At 29.4% G+C, this 25,379-nt stretch overlaps 1 protein-coding gene across 7 annotated transcripts in view; it reads right to left on the minus strand.

The window, feature by feature from the left end:
- LOC113518220 (agrin-like) overlaps positions 1-25,379 on the minus strand; it is an 81,716-nt gene that overhangs the window by 34,156 nt on the left and 22,181 nt on the right. For 6 of the 7 annotated variants that reach the window (XR_008253741.1, XM_052902471.1, XM_052902492.1 and 3 more), the window contains exons 3-10: positions 21,207-21,242; positions 15,641-15,850; positions 11,041-11,253; positions 7,371-7,595; positions 5,473-5,688; positions 4,710-4,931; positions 1,430-1,533; positions 263-377 (exon numbers count right to left, since the gene is read on the minus strand). Coding sequence is in view for 6 of the 7 variants with exons in the window: in XM_052902471.1 (XP_052758431.1) it covers positions 263-377; positions 1,430-1,533; positions 4,710-4,931; positions 5,473-5,688; positions 7,371-7,595; positions 11,041-11,253; positions 15,641-15,850; positions 21,207-21,242 (1,341 nt within the window). In the remaining variant the exon portion in view is untranslated. The remainder of the gene's footprint in view (positions 1-262; positions 378-1,429; positions 1,534-4,709; positions 4,932-5,472; positions 5,689-7,370; positions 7,596-11,040; positions 11,254-15,640; positions 15,851-21,206; positions 21,243-25,379) is intronic. The other variant, XM_052902477.1, reaches the window with a different exon arrangement.

A 25,379-nucleotide genomic window follows, 5' to 3' on the forward strand; every position in this document is an offset into this window, starting at 1 on the left:
ATTGTTTCAAAAATCACTATACATCACTGCATCCATAAATCGTTGCATATATTTACTCAATTTTATTGCCAATAATTTTGAATCGTATATAACGTTTAAGTATTTTGGAATTCCGACGTTTACTGACTCTACTTTTTCAAATTTGTCAGAACTTTTATTGGGTTTTAGGTTATCTACTAAGACAGCATTTAATATTAAATTATATTTTATATAATTGATGTTATATACGTCATAAAAATTATCATTACTATATGTCACTTACCACAATCACCCCTATACGCGATCCGTAGTTCGCTTTGCTCACGACATGCTGTCGCGTCCAATTCGCATTGTGAAGCATACGTCTGGCCATCAGTTCCACATACTACATCAGATTCCTGTCATAAAAACGAAGAATTAGATCACAAAGTAAATATTTAAGTAATAGAGTGGAAAAAATCTGATCTCATATTTGTACCTGGATAAAATAATGACAATTATACGTAATCCAAATAAAATGAAACCTGAATATTGGTGTAATAATTATGTATATTTATAACTATCTAAGTTATATCTATTTTATGTTACGCTACCTAACCAATTTCAAATTGTAAATCAACACAATTAAAATCTATAGAAATATCGAAGTCTGGAATGTTCAAATAAAACACTACTGAATAAATTTTCAAGATAACTAACTGCCAATTATCATGCCAATTTGACTAAAATCAGGCTTATAAAAGTGAAAGACTCAATTAACGATTGAAAGGATCATCGAACCGATATTACTTTTAAGCCAGTTATTATCCATTTTCCGAAATAAACCGGTTATAATAGACGCCTATCTTTCAAAATTGTATATTGTTCAAGAGTTTGTGGTTGTAGATTGTTTAAAATCGGCTTAAGTTTATTGGTTTTAAAGTTTTAATACTTACAGGTTAGAGAGTTAAGTGATGAGTGAAAGGTATTAATAAAATAATTTGATTTCTTAATGTAAAATAGTATTTTAATGTACTCTATAATAACTTTTCTATATCGTATATATATCGTACAATTTCAACCCAAACAAATGTTCATTTGATGTATGTATATTTCAAGTATAAAGAATTCAACAAATTGAATTTTATAAAATGTTGTAATTGTGATAAAACTACTCTTACACTTAAGAGACAACATAATAGATTTTGACATGCCAGAGCATTGACAGCTTATTTGTAATGCTTGGATATTACAGATTAGTTAACAATGCTCTATCATCATCATCTTCCTACCCTTATCCCAGTTATTATTTGGGGTCGGCGTAATATGTTTTTATCCATATTACAAAAAGATTTGGCTTTTAGTTTTACGGCCGGCCGCTTACCTGACGTCAACCCTCTTTGGGAAACAATTTAACAATGCTTTATGCATTACATAAATATTTTAATTAAAAAATTTTTGTAAAGCATACCTGTGCTTCAGTGCAGTTGTGATTGCAACGACAGACAGGCCGGCCTGTCGCTGGATCTAAAGCACAGTCTCCTCCTCCTTGGCACACAACGTCCACACACGATTCTATACAACAAATATAATTAATTATACTTCATGTACATAAATGCAAATACAATTACTATTAGCTAATAAACAAATATTGAATAATAGTAATACCAGTAGTGCATACACAAGTCCCGCGAGACATTATGGTAATCATAGTATCTACGTTCCTATTGAAATAATTGCATTATGCTGTCGAACTCAATAATGTAATGTTCGGCCTTATTTATCAGAAATTTTTGCTATAGTAACACCAAGGATACTATTGTAAATTCTAATTAAGCTAATATTTAATGAAATTCTTTAGGTATTTAAAATATTTTGAAGTATTGCTCTAAGAAACAAATTAAATAAATTATTTATTATAACGGAATTTAATAAACAAATATCACAATATTAATAAATAAATTCTTAGATACTAACTAATATTACAAATATGAAAATGGGTTAATTTATTTGTTTGTTATTATAACTTAGCGCCTTAAACGCTCAACCGATCGAAGTTATTGTAGGCTGCTTTTTATTCAATTAATGTGACATTGATTGACCCAGAGAGAAAAATAGCATATATAAATAATTCCTAATCACGCAAAATAGGTCGCGAGAAAAAAGTTCTTTAAATTATTATACCAATTCAGTAAAGCAATCATGATAAAAATTTCTAAGGAAGGTATTGCAAATTTTTTTTTAAAAGATCGTAATTGATCGCCAGACTCTAGTCAAATCAGGAGATAAAAGCTTTTAACTATTTTACTAAACTGCGACTTAAGTCGACAAGATCATCGTGAAATATTGTTCAGCAATTAGTAGTCTCGGGTTTTGTATAATAAAATTAATTCGTGTCCGACCTTCATTAATCCATGTTAAGATTAATATAATCATTGGATTGGATTAGGTAGACTAAATTTGTCCTTTAAAATGTGTTGGGAATATGATGGTCATATGAAGTAAGACATACGTTTTCAAAATTTTAAGGGGAACGATTGATTCTGTCATATTGGCTAACGTAAACTTTTTTGTGCCAGACAAATATACACATGCTAGACGTCAACTGTTATTTGCCGTACCTAAGGCTAAAATAAACTTGCTCCGTCACGTTTCTTTCATTAGAGCACTTGTTTTATTAAATAATATTTCGAAAGTACTGGTCTCTTTACATGTTTTCTGACAGAATTCACAAGTGCAGGAATCGTTACTATTTGTTATTGTAAAATCTAAACCAATATTGTCTGTTGTCGAATTGGAATATACCCTGTACGGACATGGAAACAAATAAATAAAATATACTAAACATTTTTTTTTCTAATAAACAAAAATATAAATTTACTCCTTGTTTTTGTATATACCTTAAATTGTACTTTTTTTATTATTACTATACTATTTTATTATATTAGCTCAAACGAATTTTAACAGAACAACCTATATTATATAGCTAAATTAATATGTATTAATATAGTAGTAACTTTTATTTTTTTTAATAATGTGATTTTCTTTCAAAAAGAATTTGGTTGATCAATGCAGTATTTAATCTTTTGTATTTATAGAATTTGTTATTACGCTACAATTTAGTGCGTGAAATAAAATGGTTTTCAGTCGCATTCAATTTTGGGACGATAACAAATACACAAAAAATAGCCAACCAGACAGTATTGGATTTACGATTTCATTTTACTATCAGTGAGTAAGTAAATTATGTAATTTTTTAATATTACTGTGTCACAGTTGTAAATATTTTGATATTTTCTACATATAGAATACAATTTAATCTACTTACAATTTTATAATCTAAAATGTTATGATAATTATGTACACAACATTTAAAAAATAATGTATATATACATGCATAACTTGAATAATGCGAACTTATTGTATTTGTCGTTTCCGACAATTATATATAAACATATTTGCATATTATAAAATGAACATAAGTTTCAAAATATTTTAAAAACATCTCCTTAATTATATCACTTACATAAAGTAAGTAGTATTACTATAAGTATCAATACTAATTATTTAATGGTAATTCATGAGAAAATTTTGAATGTAATTTTCAAACCTAATTTTCTTTTTATTAACGATATCTATATATGTGTATAATGGGAATTGTAGAAATTTACTATGTCGTTTCCGACTATTGTTTTGATTTCATCCAGAAGTTTTCTTTAGGCCAAGTATGGTGCTTACAACGCATTGTCTCACCTTATACTGCGAACTGCAGTTCGCAAAACTCGTAAAAACGTCGGACATCAGACATTTGGCGGTGTCCAATGATCTAATGATTCCGAGGCGAATGGAGATAGCAATGATAGCAGACGATGGTGTAGTCGGGAATGAGTCGTTGTAACGAAAAGCATTGTACGCGCCCTTAAGAAGACTTGCGAATGAAATTTGAACTATTGTCAGAAACGAAGAACATATTAGGTTCATAAAATTCTATTCATAATATATTTATATAGAGACATTGTAATTTTTTTATCTCGCCTAATGTTTATAGCAAAATATTAAACCATAATTTACATCTAAAGATCTTACGCTCCGTTTATCAACAATTTTTAAAGATATACGTATAAAGATTTTCATCGCTGGAAATTGATAACAGTTTTTGTTATAGAAGAATTTTATAATTTATTTTCTCCGCTACCTTAGCTACGTTGCGATTTTCATTTATACCGCAAACAAGATATTTCTTTTATTTGGATTTTGGGGGAAGTTGAGGAGAAAAATGTGTCTATAAATATTAATGAATGCCCACTACGTATTTCTTATATTTCTTTTCTAATTCGAAAAACAAACCATTGAAAAATATAGAAGTTGAAAATTTAGAGACTTCTGATAACTACTGGTTTTCATATATATATTTATATATACATATATATATTTTTCTGTAAAAATACTTATATGGAATATTTTTATGATATTTACGAAGTCTAAATTCTGTTAATTTACAAATTTTGAAATATAATATCGATAAAATAACTTTTCATATCAAATTCCAAACTTTTTCTCAATTATAAGCATTGTTTGTAACTAGCAGAATGGAATATAAACTTATGAAAACTATTTTTTTAAATGAGCCATAACTAAGCAATCCTACCTATCTCCATTCGCCATCACACATACTTCTTTTCCTTCACTTACTTCACTTTCATATTTGTTAAGATATTAACATTAACAAAAAATTCAAAATTACTACTCACGACAAGTCCCATTGTATAACACTCGTAGATCTTCCTCTTTGATTCCTTCTTGACATGCATGCATGCGCATCTTACACTCACTTCCGTAAGTGTTGTAGTCTGACGCGCATACAGGTGCAAGCGTGGGTGCGCACACCGGACATGCGCACTGCGCTGCGCCACCACGCGACACGCACGCTCCTCCCCACGGACATATTGCTCGCGCGCATGGATTTTCTAAACCTAAATTATTACAGCAACATTAAAAACGACTATGAAAATAATAAATTCTACTCAGTATTAATCTTACTAACAGTAAACATAAATAAGGCCATGAAATAAAGAAGTCTGCGTGTTTGTTATCGGATTTTATCACATCATCAAAGAAAGACCGGCACTGATTCGCTTGGACGATATGATTTGCTTAAATCGTTTATCATTTGCCTGGTATAAATTATCTATTTGTAGAGAAAGCCACAAAATTAATCGAGAAATAGTATCAAACCAAAATGCACATCAGATCATCACATTGAAATAAAATTATTCATCGCCATAATTCTAAATGGACGTTTGAATGCAATGGTGCTTCATTTTTGCCATGTAAAGGTAGAGAAAATTGAATCTGAAATTTATGCAAACATTTTTAAACGATTTCAAAAAGAGAAAGGTTTGCTTCTATTTTTAGTATGCAGGTTACACACCATCACCATTGTTTTTTTTTTGTGGTACAAAATACCTCCAGCACATAATGATCGTTCAATAATGTAGTTTAAAATTTACTTACCGCAGGATCCTGCGTACGCTACTCGTATTTCTCGGTTCTCAAGACATGATGCTCTCTCTAGGAAACAGGGACTGTCGTAGGTGCGATCATCAGAACCACACACTGGGCGAACAATTGCCTCACACTCCGGCCCACATCCGCATACCGCCACACCACGTGCGTCCAAAGAACACTGCTCGCGAAGACCACACTTAACGGAATCACACGGATGTTGTGCTGTTGTAACAAAAAGGAAGGGTAAGTAATATATAGTAATATCTGTATATTGAAGTTACAATATCTATTTATATATTGGACAAATAACAGATACATTAACTATCGGTTATCCAAAATATCCCGCTCATAATTAATATATAATATATTAAGATATTCGACTGGTATGGACGATATCACAATGGGTGGTCACCTATGTCCAGAATAACTCAATATATAGGTATTGGATATTACCCGTCACTAAGAAAAAGTTTTTTTTTAGCCACTATACCTATACTGTAATACATTTAGATAGGATTACATGTGTACAAAAACTTTGACTTCAGACTATGAAGTTTATAATTATCTATCATTACCATTGTAATGAATAGAGCGCCGTGATTATTATATGGCGTTTTAATAATTAAATTGACTCGAACTTGAAAGTCGAGTGGATTTAGCAATTCATGCTCACTATAATATAAAACGACAAATTGGGCTAGTCATTGAATTCCTCAAAGTACGCATGTACCAATAATGCGATCTTCCAAACAGAAAACAATATTCTGAAACCAGCACTAGAATATTAAGAAAACAAAAAAAACAACAATTTAAAAGTACTACAATAAGTTTATTTGATTCTATTATAGGTACTATCCTATTCTTATTTTGATTATGTGGAAGTTTGCAGGCTTACCCTTATCACTTTAGATTAGAATAAACTTGGCGAATAAGGTGAGTAGGAATTCACATTACGCGTACATCACAATGGTAACAATAGCTAGCCAAGTACCTTTAACTCATACAAATATAATAAAATGTTATTATCGTAATTATATGTATAACTTATAAAATCTTTGAAGAGTAATTTTAAATACAATTTTATTAAAACCCTTTAAATATTAAACTTAATGTTTTATTATTTCATCCTTGTCTCAATATCTTTTGGGTCGACAAGACGCTTCGGTGCTTGTATCCAATTACTTTCTTTAGAACAAAATGTCCCTTCAACATGGGCTTTGACAAAAGTCGGATCTTTGCATTTTCAAATAAAGATTTAATTTTAGATTAGGAGACAAGATATTGAGGTAACTATTTATCGAGCCTTCCACAATTTTAATAAATTGTTCGTTGATACATAATTAAGATTGATCGGCGTTGTTTTCGATTAATTAAATTAAATGTTCTAAATTTATGGTTTTGTATAAAACTCATTAAAAAGAAAGAAAAATATACATTTATTTGATGACTGGCACATAAAAAAACATTTTAGGAAAAAGTAAACAGTATAGTCACGGAATAATTTTTTTAGATATGAAAATGAAAATTCAATAAATGGAGTTGCAAAATCACAAAACCTCGTAATGTGAAATATCTTTGAGAGTTTATAACCACCATATTTTATATAATATTTTAAATAAATTATCATTATGCACTCTATAGTACTGTTATAATTAAGATGAATCTAACGATGCTTCATTGTAAAAATATATTTAATGTATCATCAATAGGGTACAATACTGTGCCAAATATCAGGATTATACTACACTAAACACTTTTAAATTTCTATAGATTTGAAGTCTCTTACAACTACATATCTAAAGAACTATTTTTTATAAAAATACCATATACGGTAAATGTAAGAGAGCAAACAGTACGTATCAAGAGCTCCAAGCCACTACCAGGCATACCTCAAATGTACTTACCTGAAGCACATTCTCCTCTATACACAATAGTGAGCTGTTGACGTGTTCTACATGACTCGCGGCGCAATGAGCACTCGCTTGGATAGTCCCTGTAGTCAGAACCGCAAACTGCTGATCCGGTACGGACGACTAAGTCACATGGTGGACCACACCGGCAGACTGGTTGACGAGAATCGTTCAATTGACATACTCCTCCATCGACGCATTCATGTTCTGAACATGGATCTGTTTACAATAAAAAAAAATAAACGGTTAATTTAGATATACCGATGAAAATATTCATTACACTAGCTGTGCATAAAGTTTTAATATTGCTGACCTGTATTAAAACTTCTGAAACTCCAGTCCATAGTAACTAGCTGAAGCCTAATTTTATTGCCTTTGTCTATGTAAGTTACTTTATTTTGTATATGGCGAAAAAGAGCATACTTTATTCTACCTATAGTGGCATTATCATACAAAATTTTTAAACACTGACATAATTAGCTCATTGTCTTTAGCTAAAATAGGTCGTGTTTTAATATACACTGACAGGAGAACTTTGACTTCTCCAGTGAGGGTAGACGCAGGTGTTCACCCTCACTTTTTAATATTTGTATATTTTTTTAATTAGTTTCGCAAATTACAAATAGCAATAAAAAAATTTAGTAGTTAGTTAACTAATCTTGAAAAGAGTGATAGATAAACTCTTATAAAGTCACGTGAGATTCGAATAAGTTGACAAATAATCTCGACTGCGCTATGAATTCACTACAACGATAATAACTGATCTTACGAAGTATGTACATTAAGTATAAAGCCTGGTAACATAGGAATCGATGTGGTAATATTGAAAACACAATACTTAAAAGAAAGTTAAATTTCAATATAAGTTTCAATTTGCTAAAGTCATTTGTTTACCCGTAGCAACAATTGTTTTCGTGAAACTTATTTTACAGGTACTTTCTAAAAATGAGTGCCATCAATTTTGAGCAAAGGTATGCTATCAGATTTTGTATCAGACTTGGACACAATGAAATGGAGATTTTTGCAAAACTTCAGAAGACCTACGGAAATGCTATTTTGTTAAAATCCTTCGCAAACTGGGTATGGATGTGAGACCAAATATCTAAAATAACTAGGTGTTGCATCACAGTAATGCATCTTGTCGCATTTAATTTTCAGTAAACGAATTTTTAGTCTATAAAAATATTTCTCTTACTGCTCAGCTTCTTTTTGCCAAACTTGAGTATTTTCTTCTTAATTTACTTTTTCGTTTTCCGAGATTTAATACTCACCTGAAGAGATATCTTTTTTAGTGGAAAACATTCAAATGGCTGGAACCAACTAGCTGAAGGCTACTCCAGTATTCAAGTTTTAGCGCTACAATGAAGAATGCAAGAGCCATTACTACTTCGGACTTCCCAGGAAAGTTATTTTGAGGGAGACAATGTTGAATGGTCATTGCATTCGATATTTCTTTTTTTGTTAAAAATTAATCTTCTTTTTTAATTAACACACCTCAAATGCCCCTAACTCGACTGTACATTTAAAAACATTGAATTTAATCTAACCTGAATCATAAACGAAAGATATTTTGATATCATTTTAACCTCAGCACAATTTATAATTTATGAAGTGGAAAAATTTTGACAACATAATTTTAATTTAATCTTTTTTTAGTTATAATTTCTAATAATTTGAATATATAGTATAATATGTTGTTTCTGGGACTAAAAAGTGCGTTGTATTCTATTAAAAACAAGTTTAATTCTTATAAAGAAAGAATAATCAGGATATCTTCTTTTTCTTATTTTTATTAATGGCAACTCGACGATTCATAACAGGAGGACTTGCCAGTACAAAAATGAATAATTACGAGCAATTAAATACTAACTACATAAAAATAAGTCAAAGGTTTGGATCCAATATCAAAACTTGCTTATTACTCTAAATGAATGCATTACACCTGTAAAATGTAAGTAATATGCACACAGAATTTATTAATTATACAAAATTAAAGTATAAAGTAAACAAAATTGCACAAAAGTTGTCGGAATATGTGGGGAGTCGTACAAATTTAGTTCAGATCGAATGTTTTGGGGTAAACTCTGTGAGAAGGGTTAACAAAATGTAGGTACGTAACAGATAAAGTAGAGAAGATTAAATTACTTTTATGAAAAAGAAACAGCCGATCCAATTTATGTTTTGCCTAAAGAAAATGTTCAAGTATTTTGAAGTCATATTACTTTTTTGTCGTAGTAAGATATGTAGTTCTATTTATTGTTAAGCATTTTATTTTTATAGAACTAATATACATAAAGAAGGTAAAAGCCTTTAAAAATTTTAAACATAAAAAGTAATTAATTCAACAATAACTACCCGTATACCTGTCAATTTATATGAAGAATACCCTGGTGAAAACCTACAAGATCTTTTTTTCAGAATTTCTTATTAGATAGGTTAACAATCCAAGAAAAGATTAAAATGATTTCTTAAAAATATTATTAGAATCATAAAATTTCTAAGTAGATAACTACAATAATTAAAATAAGTTTCACTCAAGTCTTCGGCTCTCAAATTTCTAGTAACAAATATTGTATTAATATTATAATTAATACATTTTAATATTACGATTTACATAAGTAGGTTAAGTATAAAAAGATTGGTATCAATAGTAAAGCCTTTTCAATAAAGGTACCATGGCGGGTAGGGCGTCACCTTTCTACGCACGTTTCCCTTCGAATCCTGATTTTATTCCCGAACCGCTACGTCATCTTCACGTGAAATGAAATGTTGACCCTTTTTGTGTACTCCACGTCTATTATGAAGAAGTGACCTGTTCTTAACGAGATCCTTTTATGCTGTCAAACATCAACACCAACAATACGCAGTCATTTGTTTTAATTAATTGCCCTCATTAAAAAGCCCCGAGGGTTGTGGCCGACCGTCTCGAAAAAACACTCTTAATTACTTAACCGTGTTGTTATAAGTAATAAGGGCCGAGATATTAAAGATATGCGCATTAGGTGTTATTAAATTGCGACTAATTAATTTTCCAAAAATACTTTTCCTGTGATTTGATGGTCATGGTCAGCAATCACTGGATAAATTTTTAGGGCATTCTAATCCATCATTTATGACGAAATTTGTTTAAGCCAGACTTTTCTGATTAGATTAAGTTAGTCTCCATTCTTCATTGTAATAGTCCTTAATCCATTTCCCATTATATTAACTATCTATTCAAATTTTGTTCTTTGAGAGAGAGAATTCTAAAATCTTTATTTCCTTTTATTCATTTTATACTAGCTTTTACCCACTACTTTGTTCGCGTGACCGGGATATATTTGTTCACCGAAATAAAAAGAAGCTTATAATTCCACACCCCATAATACACTATAAAGTAACAAACAAACAAACTCATACGTTTATAATATTAGTAAGTATTATAATATTAGTAATATTAGTAAGTAGTATACCTGACGTTATTTGAGAGCAATTATAAACTTTTTTCATATGGTATCTTCATCTTTTATCTTTTAGCAATTATTTACAATAGATAACATAAATATTAATAAGATTGTGTAAAAAATAATATTAAAATAAATATTTAATGTTATAGGAGATATATGACATAGTAAAGTTTTCATTTAGTGTTGAATCATATACATAGCTAATAACACAAACTTACCGCACTTTCCATGGTATTTTACAGTAATGTTCAATTGATTTTCGCAGGCATATTTATCTAGATGACAGACTGATGGATACTCCTTTCCATCAGTACCACAAACTGGCTTTTTTCTCTGACAACTTCTGGAACAGCGACACTCTGGTTGACCATTGGAGACTGTACATCGGGCACCAACTGGACATGTCACTGCAGCGCATGGGTCTCCAGCTTCTTGAACAAATATAACCTGTTATTATCTTTGTAGAATATACTAATCTTTAATTACTAAAACAAGAAAATCTTATATATATATATATATATATATATATATATATATATATATATATATATATATATATATATATATATATATATATATATATATATATATATATATATATATATATATATATATATATATATATATATATATATATATATATATATATATATATATATATATATATATATATATATATATATATATATATATATATATATATATATATATATATATATATATATATATATATATATATATATATATATATATATATATATATATATATATATATATATATATATATATATATATATATATATATATATATATATATATATATATATATATATATATATATATATATATATATATATATATATATATATATTATATATATATATATATATATATATATATATATATATATATATATATATATATATATATATATATATATATATAATTCTTATTATTTCTTTAATGAAACTCTTTTCTTGTGGATCATTATAGCAAATATGCGTATTTGTAGATTTCAGCACTGGATATTCATTGTATGTTTCCATTTCAACATTAGGATGTCTCGGTCTCAGTTTTAAGACTCGAGCAGCTTATTATGATCGCTGATAATACAATTTTATAAATAATTCGTGCTAAAATCATAGAAAAACAAGTCGATTTCTATATATATTATATTATAAACACAGATAGCATAATATAGAAATATTCTAATTGGAGTAATCATAAGGCACTTGTTACTATAAGATTTACTTGATACTTTGTGTAACTTCATTCGTTCAAATCTGTATTCATCTATATTCTGTAACCGCGGAAATGACTTTAATTTGAAAATACAATTCTCTTATGTTCAAATTCAAAATTTAATTTACAGACGAGTATGTCTTTTGTAGAGTTTTTATTTTATAGCTAGAATATTTCTTACAATAACAATAAAAACAACGTTATACTCCTTTTTAACGTTAACGTCCACAACACTTTACGAGCATAACTCATAAACAAAGGTACTCAGTTGGAAGAATATGTGAACAAGTACATCGGAATTGTAATTTTTCTTTCACTAATAGAAAAAAAAAACCTGTACAATCCACAGAGTATCACACATTTTCGTGGAAAAAAAATTAGAGGGTTTTTTTGATGATATATTTAGGCTTACCAACTAAACACATATAAAACATTACAAACTCTCTCTTAATGTTTCACAAACAAAGAATGCTATTGTTAACTCTAAATGAAAGAACAGTTAGTCTTAATACACTAGTGTAATATATTGAAATGTTTCGCTGTATCTTATGTTAGTGATCCTTTAAATAAATAAATAGTGGATAATTAATTTACATATGAGGGTTTTTGAGCAGATATCCCACAGGGAGCAAAATTTTATATTAGATATCTCATTATTATAAAGCAGTGAGATTTTTATAGATCAAAGAATATAAAAAAGTTTTTAAACTTAATAAAATCCTCCTAATTCTACTTTCTGTCCTACCAATCCTACAAATTTTATAAATGTGAGACTATTTAATAGGTTTTGGTTTATACCTACTTCGTCTTTAATCGCTACTTATCGTCTTTAATAGGCTACTTTTATTATAATTTTAGTGGATAAAACTACAGGCTATAGATACTGGTATCAGTAGAAGTTTCTGAAGATGCTTACATATTTGTTAATAAATTACGCTCAAACAACTAAACAGATTTGAATGAAATTTGGTGCATAGATAAACCACAACGTATATTAACACGGGATCCTTTACAATTTATATATTTGATAAAGCCACGAGATGCAGCTAGTATATTATAACTATATTGCAACTGAAACCTCATAAATTCGCTTCAAGCATTTGATTAAACCAATACTTGGCGCATAAACTAAGTTTTAGACGTGATCAAATCGATTATATCGCTCCAGTCGTAAAAATCTTCTCGTCTTCTAATCGACTTGTTCTAAGGAGATGTTCACTGAGCTTTAGTATCATGAGGATGTCATTAAATCGATCCACTATATCCATTTTATCGTTAATAACTTTGTAAGCTCCAACTTTGTTGTTTAAGCAGATGATCTCACTAATATCACAGTCTCTATAAATAGTAGTATAACAATAAATATGAATGTTTGTTCTTAGACTACTATTTAGATGTTTATAATATTTCTATTTTATAGCTGTATTATATGACGATGATGAATCAACAGCATTTATGCACATATTGATGCATAAACACTTTATATATTATATTTATATCATTTTTTTCTTTTACTTTCTAGATTAAAATCAGAATATTCGTTGATACATAATTTGTTGTTCAAAATTTAATTATCTTCTTAAATATAATGTGTGCGTTGTATTAGTTAATCTTAATTTAGTCACGATTGCGTTCGTTAATTTATGCAGAGAAATATTTTTTGTTTATTTTAACTACATTTTTAGATAAAATGATTACAAGTGCAAAATTAATAAAATAGAAATTTAAGTAAAATATATCAATATTTTGTTACTTCTAAGAACGTAATGAAACTGACAGCATACCTGGTGACATAAACAGTATGAGACAACACAGAATATACTATGCTGCCCCCGATAACCCTCACGCATTTACCCCTTATGGGTTCTGTAGACAGTTAAACGGTTTGATCAATCATGCAGATTTATCCGCTTGTAAAATAAAGTCGCTTTTTATATTGTTATATGTCTCTTGTGTGGGTGAAAGGGTGTACTAGATCTTAAGAGCATTCATACTGTGGTATGGCAGTGTCAATATAATCTATCAACTCAATGATCTTACTTATCATTGTGTGTAAACAAACGATTTTCAATGTTTCTGACAGATTATTAAAAAAGTATTCTGATAGCGAACTAAAATTTTAATTTTCCAATAGTATTCTTATTACGCTATCACAAAAAATTTGGATTTTCATATTAAAATAATTCAAGATTGGTTTCCACAAAAAAAAAATACGAATTCAATTATGGAAATGTCAGTTATTTTCATTTAAAAACTGAACTACTGAACCGATTTTGATTAAACTTATATAGAACTAGTCTGTATGTATATCCTTTTAGATAAAAAATAATTTTCCGTATTGGTTTATAACTGACGAAGTTATGAAATAACAAGCATAAAAAATACAACCGAAGTTTAATTAACTAATTAAAAACGTCAAAGTAAAATATATTATAATATATTTATTAGTGGTAGGTTATTTATTTATTTTCGTTTTTTATATGTAACTTAGGTATTCTATGATTAACCTTCTATTTCAGAACTGTTCTTTATGGCAATCTAAGGAAATGGCCTATGTTCAGCAGTGGACAGATAATGGCTGAGATAATGATGATTGAAAATTTCTTAAATTGTTTTTTTAATTGATCATTTATGCTGCCACATTTCAGTTTATTTTCTTTTAATCCTTCTGATTGAAACACAATAACATTCGGTCATATTATTTTATATATATTAAGTACTATTTACATAACATGTAAATAGTACTTACCTATCAAGATAAGTGGAAAATATTTCATTAAAATATACAGTTACCCTAAAATCTAAACAGTTATAACACTAGCTAGATGTAGATGAAATTCCAACTTAACGGCTTATCTTTGTCCTAGCTAAAATGTTAAGGACATGAATTTTAAATTCTGAGAATGTTGAATTTACATTGTAGATATTGTTATAAGTGGATTTCTCTAAATTCAATCCCTAATGGGGAGAAAAGAGTGGCATACTCGTACTTAATTTGTATGGGAAAAATTATTTATCTTATCAACGAAGAAAGTGATGGTAATATTTGCTTAGATATTCTAAACGGTCTAATTTATAAAACTTAGTACCTACTAGCTATATTTCATTGCTTTACGTCCGTGAAAACGGATAAAAAGAATATGGTTTATCTGCTTGTAAATATTATTAAAATCTATCCAAGTATTTAAGCGTGTTTAAATAAGAATTATTTAAACAACCAAAAAAAGTATGTAATATGTATATAAGAAAGTATTTTTATAACTACTATCTTATTTTCCACAGTTTTACCTTCGTAGACTACAAATATATTGTATGCAGTCTATTAACAATGATGTCGATGCTATGATGCAATGATGAATTTTGGATAAAAATTTATCGTAAAAAACTATACGTATAATAAAAGCGAAAAACTCTTGCATGGGTTTTGATAAAACTTGATGTGGTAATAGCTTAAATATCGATTTTATATATAGAATACTATGGTAAAATATTTGTTTCCTATAAGAAATTACAAAAGGTCGCTTACGCTCTTAAATCCCGAAAATAAATTTAAATAAAATCAAAATGTATACCCACCACATTCGCCTTCATGCTTGACCCGTAGGTTGAGGCGTCGCTCGCAAGCTTCTTTACGTAAATAGCAGTGATTGCGGTAAGTGCGGCCTGCGGTGGAACACACCGCGGCGGGCGAGCTCGGGCAGCTGGCGGGGCACGCGCAGTGCGCCCGCCCGTCCCCGAGGGACACGCACTCGGCGCCCCACCGGCAGAATGTCTTCTCGCACGCCTCTGTAACATTTCAATTGAGCTATACAAGCCGAAAACAAAATCGTTAGAGGCACATAAAACTAAGAATGATAAAAGCCAAAAATTTATGAATGAAACATTCAAAGCAAAAAATATGTCTCCCATACTAACTCAACAGCTGAACGTGCTGTTATTTTTTATTTGAAATTTTTTATTGTTTTACAAAGCATTTTTTTAAGTCAACATCTTTTTATTATATTATATCCGCTGTTAATTGTCCACTGTCGAATGTAGCCCTCTCCCTATTTGGATATTTTGCTAGTAGTTGCCAAGCGTGGCAACTACTGGCAGGCGAATTAGTAACTGCGGTTAGGTTTTGATGATGTTTTAAGAAGGATGCTACTGCCCATCCTTCGACCATTAAGTTACCTTAGTCGCCTATTACGACATCCACGGAAAAGGAAGGGATGGCTCATTGTAAGCCGGGACTCCCAACTCTATATTACTTCTATATTACTTTCAAAGAATGCTAACGATTTTAATTTCACATGAATATCATATTTTTGATGTTTTAATGTCATTATTAGTCTAGGGTTTTGTTATCAGAAATATAAGAATAATTTAGAACTGGAAATACTCGTATAATATAAAAAAAAGTGATTCAGTGTTTTTATATCAGAAGAAGTGCTTATTTTTTTCACTAAAAATGAGTCTCAGGAATAAATTTAAAAATTACTCGAATCTAGTGAAACTTGAATAATGAAAACATTAAAACCTAACTAAGTACTCGCGTATTTATTCGAGTCCTCAAACAGGATTTTTTAACTAGTACTAAAATATACAAATAACAAAAAAGGTCGACACAACATAGAAGATAATTAAAAGTTATCCATACTTTTTAAATATATTTATGGATATATGTTTTAATCTAAGGTTTTAATAAATTCATCACCATAAGTTGCCTTACCGTGGATGCCTTATGACTAAATCTTTGTTTATTTGTACTCCACGTAAAAAATGGATACCAGGTGAATATAGAATACTGAATGATATTCAAAATACAAAGCGAAATACTGCATAGCCTGGCAGTCAGGTTTTCAATCAGAATAAATTTATTGTATTGTAATATGAATAGCGCTAATAAGAGGGGATCCTAAAACGAACAAAGCGGTATAAAGTGAACTCTTTGAAAAGACGTAATTCTCAAGCTAACTACGTGAAGAATAACACAATTTCCAATTTTCCACCTGGGGAATCAAGACCGTGACTAAATTATTAAGGGGGCTAAAATAAGATACGAACATCCGATTCGCTACAGCATTATGTTAGCGCAGAGTTTGGGGATTACGGATCTCTATCGTGTAGTTAAAATTCCAAGCAGAGATTGTCAGACGCAAAGCCACAGAGCGGTTTGACAAAAGTTAATTTACGACTTTCTTCTCGATTAAACTTTTCAGCCGTAAGGTTTATATCTATAAATCCATATCCTTTTATAAGTTACTAGATGATAAGTCAGCTATTTCACGTTAATTTTTTTGCTATAATCATATAAATTATGCTCGACCTTGGGCTATATAATAATTAAATACAAAATGCATAGATGTAGGTAGGTATGCATGGATGTTTCGAAAGTGTAAGAAATAAACAACGTGTGTAAGGACGCTATTCTACACATTATTCCCTCTACAATAATATTGATAGTCAAATAGTACATATACATGATTACAAACTAACATGATAAGTTTTTGATCGAAATTATTTGTAACTTCTAATCTATTTTATTCAGATAAGGGATAAAAGAAGTGATCTTTAATATCCCGCTTATCTATATTGGATTGAAACCAATCACACGATATGCGGTGAAGTAAAAGAAAGGTTTGAATCGTAAAAAGGTTTCACCTGCCTGCAGTCATATCCTTATATAATCTGAATAACCGCCATATAAATTTTACTTTACGTAGAATTAAATTGCGGCAAGAAAAAATGCTCGTAACTTGTTTAATAAACAACTTGTTTGAATTTTTGCCCCCAGGATTAGCGTTCTTAAATTTAACAAATTGTGTGTATTAAGTTTCTGATCTAAAAGAATTAAGATAGCGTAATATAATATAATATAATATAATTAGTTATTAAAAATTATACTATAAGAGTACTAAAGTGAATCTATAAATATATTTTATTAATATCTAATATTAGTATATTAAAAATTATGCATATGTTATACTTTTTCTATCTATTGTATATGTGCAATAACTTTCTTATAAATTAGTTTCATAGTACTTACAGTATAAGTAGTTAAAAAACTATTTTGAAATGACGAGAAAATACCTCGCGTCAAATATTATCTTCAAAAGATACTATTCAATTTCAAGCCTCGAAGACAATCATATTTACAGGAATCTGTTTAGTACAAATATTCTATATCAGATTTGATAGAAGGCGACAATTTAGTCTTAATATTACGTTTGTCTCTTGAGAAGATTGAACATCAGAATTCAACCGCGAACTCATTTCCTTGACTTTTATATAAAAGGCCCTCGACGAATCCGCTTAAAGAAAAGAAAGCACCCGGAAATAACAATTTCGTAAGAAACAAACAAAATGTTAGAACGCAAATCGTTGTAAGAGAAGCTTGAGATAAATGGAGACAGGAGGGGGAGATAAAAATGATGGCGGATGCAATGTGAATTGAAGAGAATTAGGAAATTCATCACTACAATTTTGAAAGTTCAAAACTGTTTATAATATCTATATTGCACATATTATGTCTATATTTTAGAATAAACTTAACAATTAATAACAAACAGAATTACGAACATTATTTTTAAATTCACAATAAACAAGTCCAATTTAGAGGATTTGTTTACTTCCCTTAGAACTTGACTGAAAGATAAATGTTTGCTTTGTTCTCCTTACATAATTATTTATTTATTTATGTATATATATTATACACTGAAGAGTAATTAAATAAATAAATATAGTAATATTTTTTTTATAATATAGTCTTATGAAGTACAGAGGGATATATGAATTTAAATTAGTTTGAATTATTTATAAAACTATTCCAAATATAACAATTGTTTAAACTTTTATGTTATAATTTCAAATGAATTTTACTCGTATATATAAAATTATGAAAACGTCTCGTGATTTTTTTAAAAAATAATAACAGTAGGTGCATAGTAAAACTTTTACGAATACCAGAATACAAAAAGCAACGTTCATAAATATTAATATACAAGTCGAGTTGAAAACTATCAACTATGTCCTTCGAATCTGAAGCAAAATTTACATGTAAATGATTGTTTTGGAGTTTTTATTTACAAATTTTATGTAAAAATATTGTCTAACAGTGACATTAGGATATTTTCATGTAATTTATATCAGATTTGAGTATAAACAAACATTTAGAGTCCCATGCACTTATTAAAAAAGGCAATTTATTATTTATAATATTTAATATATATATAAAATGATATCTGGGGTACTACGTAATACTAACTTTACATATATGTATATAATATATTCTTTAGCAATATAAAGGTTGTAAGCCTCTTAGTAATAAATAGAAATAAAGCACAATTTCTTACAGTTCCTTTAATCTAGATATCATACTATTAAATCATATATTTACTTATTTTACTTTATATTTGATATATAACAAATACCCAACTTCTATTAATCCATTGACACTTATTTAAATATAGCTTCTTTAAGACTTACATCAACAATAATTGTGATATATTTTATATAATGACCACGTGGTTCACTATACTTGTTCACTCTTGATACATTAGGGAGCTCTGCTCTGTTCAACAGTTGGACAAGAAGTGTCTCCCCACCCAAATAACAATCTTTTATATCTACAGGGCCGAATTCGTGTAAACAAGTCAGCGAGACCACGTGTTCTTAAAATTTCACTACTTTTTATTCAAGTATCATGACAATAAATAATTATAATTGTTTTTTCATTTTGATTATTTCTTGTATTTATATTTATAATAAGTTTACTATTGTAATCTTTTGGAGGAAACAATAAAGAGTATCTATCTCTCTATCTATCTATAAAGTATTTAATTAAAAATTAGTGTTCTATATACATTACAAGAATAATTTATTACCAAATTTGGTATAATAACAATTTTAACGTTTTATTATATTTAAAGTAGTTAGTCTGATTTTTATTAATAAATGTAGGTACACATTTTAACACAAGATGTTTAAGAAAATTAATATAATTTAAAATAAATATCTAACACACTCATTGATTTTTAATCTAGTTCAAATGAATGCGAACACTCAGACTGTAGAATGAGCTCCCTGCCAAGGTTTACCCTAGAGACTACATTCTGAGGTTTTTTAAAAAGGGTATGTTAAGGTTTCTATAGGGTCGGCAATGCACACATGATACCCCTAATGTTGCAGGCATCCGTAGATTACAGTGACTGTTTACCATTAGATGGGCTGTATGCCACTTTAGTGATAAAATAAAAACAAAAAGGAGGTTCTCAATTCGGTTGTGTTTTTTATGTTTATATAGGTAACTCATAACTCCGTCAGTTCTAAACCGATTAGGAAAATTATTTTTTATCTGAAAAGATATTTTTTATTGTTGACAGATTGTTTTCTTAGAAATTTTATAATTTTAATATAGTTTTAATATTATTATATATTAATTTAAATTTTAGAATAAAATAATCTGTTTGTCACAATTAAAATCAGTTGTTTATTATCACACAATTTTTAATTATCTGCAATATATGAAAGTTATCGGTTGTGGATATTTCAAGTCATATAACTGATTCAATTCGTCGTACAAGTCGTTATAGCTTTCTAATTCTTCAAACTATACCAATCATTTTGGTTCTTCTGCAGATATCTTCATTTTGGATATTATTATGCAACAAAACTCCAAAAAATTTTAATATTATATCAAGAAAATCAAGCAAGTTCATTAACTATACCTATCTTTGTGTAAATAATTTATTGATTGATCAATAGTTTACTCAATTATTGATCAATCAATAAACTATTACAAAAATATTGTCCGTGTATGTTAATGTGTAGCCATGTAGTCCCGGAATGGAATAGGTTATTCCTTCCTTTCCTGTGGGTGTAGTAAGAAGTGACTAAGGGAACTTAATGGTAGAGAAATGGGCAGCAGCCTCTTAAAATGTCTCTAAAGACCTCGCTGCCATTACCAATCCATCTACCAAGCGTGGCAACTACTAGCAAAACTCCCTTTACGCAGAAGGCTTATGTTCAGCAGTGTACAGTTAATGACTGAAATGATGATGATGTTAATATTATACTGAGATTACCTGTATACAAGTTTGATATTTTTTGTTCATATTTTTCTCAATAAATACATATATGTATTATCTCATTGAAGACTTACCTTCAGGAGCAGGTGGTCTTGGTTGATAATGTAAATCTGAAAAAAAAGAAAATACCCATTAGTTTTCGAGAATAAAAAATAACAGATCTTCATTATCATAATTATAATAAGATAAATGTTGAGTAAATTCTTTACAAAGTTAATCAATCTCAAGGACTAAATACATGGAGAAATTTTGGTAATATAAAATATTTATTAATATCGTTTTTCTGCTCCCAGTACCAGTTAAGCAATATTTATTACACTATACGAGGGTAGATGACCTACATGGGGTTTATGATGATACACGACGTTTTTCGACAAACTAAAAGCATATAATATGTTTTTCACAAATATATATGTAAGCTTACACATTTATTTTGGTAGACTGGGACGTAGTAGATATTTTTGCTATATATTTTTGTTTACTATTATTTATCACATTACGATGTCTTTTTTTTTGCAATTACGATATTTTTTTTCTAAATAATTGACTTCTAAACAAATATAAGACGCTATCTGCGTTTGGTTGTTGCTCTGTTTTTTTTTTTTTTTTTTATACAATATAAATAAAACAACATTATAACAAAAAACACTCATTCCACAGACTCCACTAACTAGTTAGTTACATACGTAGCTGTATATTTAATTCATTACATAACGACATTTTATAATTATTGAAATACAAACATCAAGGTTTTGTTTAAAACTCGTCACGGCTCATGCGTCCAAAATATATTTATATAACTACTAAATTATTATTACAATTGAATACTAAAAAATTCTTTGTGAGTTTGCTTTATGAATTGCAGTAAAAGCGTGACTGAAAAATCAGTGCAGTTGTTCATTGCAAAACAATGTAATCAAATTTCGAAAAAAAAAAGCAAATGTTAATTTTATTTATCACAATACTAAGTATTTGTTAATATAAGAGTTTAGGTATCGTAAGAATCGACTAAGCAAAGGCGAGAGATGAGCAGCAGCATCCCTCTTAAAACACCTCTAAAGCCTTACTGCGGTTACCAAGCGGTCTGCCTGCGGTCGCCTACCAAGCATGACAACTACTGGCTAACCCCCAAGGGGGGTGTTCATGTTCAGCAGTGGACAGTTAAAGGCTGATATTATAATCACTGATAGTTATAGTATACGTAGATGTAGACCATAAAAATTTTCGATAATCTAAAACAACGGTAAAATACCATAAGTAATGATAATGATGATTACGATTATTATTATAGCTTGCTTAGACAACTAACATTTTATGCTCAAATAACGTTATATAATGTTTCATTTTTAGTATATATTTGTATATAATTTCAAGCCTTGAAACACATTTACAAAACACGCACACTAGTGTAATCATTTACATGCTCGTTTTTATTTGTGATTGCATTGCCAGTCTATCAGCAGTACATGCGCATACATTTATAATATTTGGTACACATAGATATCAACATCGCATTGTGATATTGTTGATTAACTAAATTGTCCCTTATGAATATATAAGGTTAGTGCGAAACCACCAGTATTCACCACAGTCGAAAAATGTAAGACCAGCTAGTTATCTTTTTCGCACCTCGTAAATATTATATCTTCTATATTTCTCTAACAAATATTGAATTAAATTGAGTATTAAGTTTGCAGTGGTGAAAGAGTGAGAGGAAACTAGAGTATATGGTAGTACCTTTGTGACTTTCTTCTCTTTAATTTATAATGGTTATTATTATTAAGCCATATAGAGGAACTAACTCTAAAGTCAACTCAAATCAAAAATTGGTGGAGTGACCATACCATAAGAACAAGGACTATACTGTCATGTTGTATGAAATAGTATTTCCCTTTTGTATTTATACAATCAGTCAGTCTTTCAGATTGTAGGTTTATTTATTTTTTTATCGATAGAGAATTACAGAAGTTACAAGATGATATAATATAAATACTCTTTTATTGTTGTAAACAATATATAAAATATATAAGCAAATTACCAACTCTTATCTACTTAACTGAACACGTAGTACGTTTTATGGAGGGGAACTTCATTTCTGAATATTCAAATGGCGTTGGTACTCGTTCTATTCAAGGAAAATATTCGTGTCTTATGTAAACATCGGGCAATGGCGGTTACATCTATACACTGTACACGTATAAGAGAGACATTCAACCAGCGACGTAAGAGGAATACAATTTTCTGCTCAAAATGGACATCCAATCTGTATTTATTAGGTTTACGGGCAATGCAATTGTTGTGTATATTTAAGTCCAGTAGTAAAATATTAGGTACTACATTATTACTATCAAAATTTTATGTGAATTCATTGAATTTTCGTATCTATGACTCACGTATTTGGCCACATTAAGGGGTACTAGATGTTACTATCACTTCTTCATTTTTTATCTTTATTTCTAAATTTGCAGTTAGAAAATTAGGTTGTTATATCTATCCTACAAACGACAACTATTGACGTACGAGTTATTTTATAATGCAGACTGTAAATTGACTAGTACAGGACGATGTGGCTAAGTAGGTACAACATACGTCGGGTGGCTAGATGCAAGTATAACTGGAAGTGAAATCTCGAAAATAGCGTATTTTAAAAGAGGCCAATGACCAGCAAATGATAATAATGTAAGCATTATTTGAACATTTGTATAGCAATTTTAATAACAAACATTTAAATATCTTAATACCGTAACATACTTTCACAGTTATAATATTAGTAAAAAGTATAATAGTATATCTAAGCGATAATAATAGTGATAGATAATAATTGCTATAACAAACATTGGCATCCCATTCCATAACGTAGTATTAAGATACGCTTAGTAAAATTTATGAGACAGATGTAATAGCAACATTAGATACATATCTCTATACAACTATAAAAATATCATAATAGTTGGTACTAATCATATTTCAAATGTAACGTACTTTTCATATTACTAACACAAAATAAATCTTTACTATTACTGCTAAGCGTATTATTTTTACACTTTAGATATAAATTCACTGTTGTCTATTTAAATAATTACAGTTATTATTCCAAGTTTCATTTAAAATAACTGAACATATACATTTTGATTTTGATCTTTATAACTTTAAAATTTGAGAGATTTCAATATATAACGTACATACTCGTAGTGAAGAAAGTTATTTTATCCCATCAACACATAAAACGTAAATGGAACTCCGGAGATAACTACCTTAACCTTTTAAATCTGGATTTCAACTTTTTTCCCAAATACTATTTTCTCTTTTGATGTCGTATTCATCAGCTTGGAGATTATTTAAATGCTTTTGAACTGAGAAAATCATACTGAGACGCCTTTATAAATTTAAGTTGGTACCATTCTATGAATATTAAAGGGAAGGGATCATTAAAAGTTATTTTAATCCTATCTTCCCCTGGTGCATGATAATTAGTTTACCTTGCATTCGCCTTTTTATCTGCAAGCACGTCTAAAACATTCATACTATTTACTGCAAATTTTCAGTAAAATACTTTTTGTATTGCAGATTAATGTTATCATAGCATAGGGACATAACATTTTGTAATGTGAGACAAAGAGGTCGCGGCTAATGGGTTCGCAGTTCGGATAAATATAAAATACAACAAGAGGTTGGCAACGCGACGCCACAAGCTGGCGTGTGCTGGGCCCTGGGCGGCACGCCATATTGTTTTATTGCAAATTGGTTGGACGGAGACCGCGCTGTCCTTTACATATACGAGGCCATTAAACTACGGCCGGTGTCCAGTCACGTGTTAAACGAATCCGATAGCTGCATACGACGTTAGACCGAGTATCCCACTGAAAAGTAAAGAAGTCAGCATGGAAATGGCGCGCCAATATTATCTATAGAGCACTCGGAACAAGAACTAAAATAAAGCATTAACTTTTTGTTTACCTATATCTAATTGTATTATTGGATTTCTATCCGGAGTTCCGTTCTATTTTTAAATATCAACTGCTAATTTGCTAGTTTATTTCAATAATTCAATTTCAAAGCACTCTTCGTGAAGTGGAAATAATCTAACACGTCGATTATAAGATCTCGATATTGGATCCGAGTTCTCTTACGCTAAACATATTATATTTATGCTGACACGTGTGTTCTGAACACTGCTATACCTTCGCTGTTATTTTATTATTGCATGAAAAATAGGGAGAATAGGAAATATGAAAATATCAAAAAGT

The sequence above is a fragment of the Galleria mellonella genome, unplaced genomic scaffold, assembly GCF_026898425.1.
Source record: "Galleria mellonella isolate WM207_F2 unplaced genomic scaffold, CSIRO_AGI_GalMel_v1 utg132, whole genome shotgun sequence".
Taxonomy (NCBI): domain Eukaryota; kingdom Metazoa; phylum Arthropoda; class Insecta; order Lepidoptera; family Pyralidae; genus Galleria; species Galleria mellonella.